This window comes from Sinocyclocheilus rhinocerous, unplaced genomic scaffold (assembly GCF_001515625.1).
Source record: "Sinocyclocheilus rhinocerous isolate Xijiao unplaced genomic scaffold, SAMN03320098_v1.1 scaffold919, whole genome shotgun sequence".
NCBI classification, from domain to species: Eukaryota; Metazoa; Chordata; class Actinopteri; order Cypriniformes; family Cyprinidae; genus Sinocyclocheilus; species Sinocyclocheilus rhinocerous.
In genome coordinates, this window is record NW_015637585.1 from 2,167,335 (window position 1) to 2,170,934 (window position 3,600).

At 37.6% G+C, this 3,600-nt stretch overlaps 2 protein-coding genes across 3 annotated transcripts in view; both read left to right on the top strand.

Annotated features, from left to right (window-relative positions):
- Window positions 1-1,612, top strand: part of LOC107749106 (WD repeat-containing protein 47-like) — a 20,872-nt gene extending 19,260 nt beyond the window's left edge. For both annotated transcript variants that reach the window (XM_016564170.1, XM_016564171.1), the window contains exon 15: window positions 489-1,612. In XM_016564170.1, the coding sequence (XP_016419656.1) occupies window positions 489-631 (143 nt within the window). In that variant the 3' untranslated portion in view covers window positions 632-1,612. The remainder of the gene's footprint in view (window positions 1-488) is intronic.
- Window positions 1,613-2,526: 914 nt separating this feature from the next.
- Window positions 2,527-3,600, top strand: part of LOC107749164 (apoptosis-associated speck-like protein containing a CARD) — a 1,631-nt gene continuing 557 nt past the window's right edge. The window contains exons 1-2 of the mRNA XM_016564270.1: window positions 2,527-2,708; window positions 2,910-3,158. Coding sequence (XP_016419756.1) covers window positions 2,696-2,708; window positions 2,910-3,158 — 262 coding nt within the window. The 5' untranslated portion in view covers window positions 2,527-2,695. The remainder of the gene's footprint in view (window positions 2,709-2,909; window positions 3,159-3,600) is intronic.

The following is a 3,600-nucleotide window of genomic DNA, read 5'->3' on the forward strand; positions in this document are numbered from 1 at the left end:
ACTGTGTAGAAATTCATTTTGAATTATTTACATTTTTGCATGGTTGCATGGAGGTAGAAAGAAGAAAGCTCATAATGGAAAAGAAATTGAATAAATTCTGAAAATATTCAGTTTTGTTGATGTTGTTGTTTTTGCGTAATTTTCCTCCATGTATTCAATGTGTGTCAAAGGGGCAACACAAAATATTTTATCAGGTTTCCCACAGTCAAAAGAAAAGAAAAAAAATTACAATAATACATTTTGTAAATGTAAATATGTATTTTAACATTTTTAAGCATTTACAGTATGTTTGCGTAATTTTCCTCCATGTATTCAATGTGTGACAAAGGGGCAACACAAAATATTTTATCATGTTTCCCACAGTCAAAAGAAAAGAAAAAAAATGACAATAATACATTTTGTAAATGTAAATATGTATTTTAACATTTTTAAGCATTTACAGTATGTTTTAAAGCAATTATGTTTTGGATGACTGTATGTGTGCACAGGTGACCTGACAAAGCAGCTGCCATTGACCGTTGTGGGAGAGCATGCTGATAAAGTGATTCAGTGCAGGTGGCACACACATCACCTCTCCTTCTTGTCCTCCTCTGCTGACCGCACGGTCACACTCTGGACAGAGGCCACGTAGAGCCAGCTCTGGCCACTAGATGGAAACAGCACATGTATATAAAGTATGTGTGTGCGCTGTGCTTCTGTTTTGAGTCTGTTTGTTATGAGTGTGTATTTATTTTGTGTTCCTGGAAGTTGAGTTCTTTATCAGTGAATGGCTGAAATAAGTGCAAAGCCTTTTTATGTACATATTATCTGATTGACTGCCAGTGTGTCTGATGGCCCTGAGCCATATTGGGATGAGATGCTTTGCTGTGTGCTTGCTTATGTATGTGCTTCCCATTCAATAACCTTTATCAAACACTGAACCGTCCCTCCACACAGACTCAGTGGTGTCATATGATCTATACTGTGGCCTTCCTCTCTATGTGTCTGCTTTCCACACATCTGTACTTGCCTGTTTGAATCTAGCCTCTGGAAATAGATGCAGTATTCATTATCTGAGTCATTTTTTATGTATCATTGCAAACCATATGAATGCAACCTGTTTGAGTGAAAGATGTACAGGCAGTCCAATGCTTGCCTGAAAATGAACATTATTATGACCTGCTGCAAATGCTGTTTCGAAATGCAGCTGCTCGTGCAAATATCAAAAGCAATGTTAATGTAAACTGCCTTTGTAAATGCTGTCAAGTAAGTCTCATTTAAAGTGGTTAATGTTTGAATTATACTCTTTTTGCTTGAAACAGTCTGCAGCCCTTGTGAGTGCCTCTGAATTGATGGCATGATTCAAAGTATTGAATTTTTGAATGTAGATGAAGGGAATCTGTGTCCTATTTAATGTCAGTCTATACATAGTGCTAAAAACATCAAATGAAATGTTTTAGGCGTTGGTACATAGGTTTGTTAAACAGGTGAAATCGTTTGATACTATGATCTTGCACTTTTCCTGTTTTGTTTCGATAGCACTTTGTTTTGGGGTAGTTTATGTTGTATGTTTTCTAATGATGTAGATTTTATTATTTAATCTTAAGTTTTTGTTGTTATTGATGTTATTAATTTTAAAACGAAGCCAAACTAACATGTTGACACATTTATATGCTGAAGCAGCTCTCATTTGAAGTCATGTAGTGAAATATTGTGTCGTTCCTGTAATCTTTTCTAAATCATATTTGGACATCAGTGACTACAGTAAAGGCTGGTGGGACAAGTCTGAATAAATAACCCTATTCTCTGCTACGCCTCCATTCATGTGCATTAAGTACTAGTTCAGGGCTGTCCAAACTCGGTCCTGGAGGGCCGGTGTCCTGCAGAGTTTAGCTCCAACTTGCCTATCAAGCCCTGTTCATATTTAAAAAGTAACGTGAAAGTAACGCTAAAGTAATATAACGCATTACTTTCCATAAAAAGTAACTAAGTAACGTAATTAGTTATTTTTTTAGGGAGTAAGGCAGTATTGTAATGCATTACTTTTAATAGTAACTTGCCCCAACACTGGTTGGAGCTAAACTCTGTAGGACACCGGCCCTCCAGGACCGAGTTTGGACAGCCCTGCACTAGCTGCTCATTTCTTGCTGATTCACTTTAATAGTGAAAAATTCACTGGTGTAGTTCATCACATTAACTATGGACAATGTGTCCAAATAACGTTTTGTCTTAATTCTGAACAGATGTTTTCATTTTTCAAACGGTCTGCTGTCAAAAGATCATCTAGAATGCCTCCGTTTTCTAAAATAAACGGTCGAAATACAACGTTTCTAAAAAAGTAACATCCAATGTTATTTCTGCATTTATAAACGCAGCCCCTGCATGTTTGCATAGCCTATTACACTTGAGATGTTACGCACTACAGTGAATGAAACTAGGCTATACGCGATACAGTATTCTACTAATATACAAATGGCGTGAAGCAGCTGGGTGATGGATGATGGACGTACCGCCTTAATGTACACGTCAAACTGCTTTCGTTTTTTTCACTGGCGCCACGTGAAGAGTGCAACTTTCTCTTTATGTGAAACTAGTTCGGTTAAACAGGCTGAATTTTACGATTGCGTGTTAGATGCGGTATATTAAGCGTTTAAAAAGTACTTCGCTGATCGGCGTTTCGTTTTAATTCGCGGATCAAGGTCTGTTACCCGACACGATGAGCAGCTTTGGTAAGCGAGAAAAGCGGCGCGATCTTAATGAACAAACTCCAATAGTTTGATGCCAATCTAAATCTCTGTTTTGTACGCTTAAATAATTAACCAGGCTATGTATTTTTATAATGACGTGTTACAAAAACTTGAAATATTGTTTTAATGTACAGCCGACAAATAATCGTAAAATGCTATGTATGATCTTTTTGTTATGCCCAGAGGCCCAGTTTGTGGATGGGAACTACGCTGCGCTTGTTCAGAGGGTTACCTCAGTGATGGCAATAGCAGATGAACTAAAAAATAAGGACATAATACATGAGGAAAAATATTCAGAGATCAGAGCAGAACAAACCAACCAGGGCAAAATGAGAAAGCTCTTTGAAGCGCTTAATGCTGGAGGACACAGAGTGAAAAATGCCTTTTATTATGCTCTGAGAAATCATGAACCATACCTCTTCAGAGACTTGGGTAAGAGAATCTACAGTTGGTGTTAGTTTAATAAGTTTATAAACTTGAACCTACCTGTATGGGTAGTCTAATGTGAGCTGTCCTGTGGCTGATATCAGGTGGTGAGGCAATGGATTACATCGATGGCAACCAGAACAACCAGCTCCAGTTAAACTGAATAGTGAGTGAAACCTGTTTTCAATTGCATGTTTTGTAGGCTACTGTATTGAACACTGAAATTAAAAAGAAAATGCTGGCAGGCAAAGCAAATAAGATTGCTGATATCCTGTCCTTGAGCAAAAATTAGCATTAAAGGGGTCATATGATGCGATTTCAAGTTTTCCTTTCTCTTTGGAGTGTTACAAGCTGATTGTGCATAGATAAGATCCCTGAAGTTGCAAAGACTAAAGTCTCAAAACCAAAGAGATATTCTTTATCAACGTTAAGACTCTGCCACGCCCCC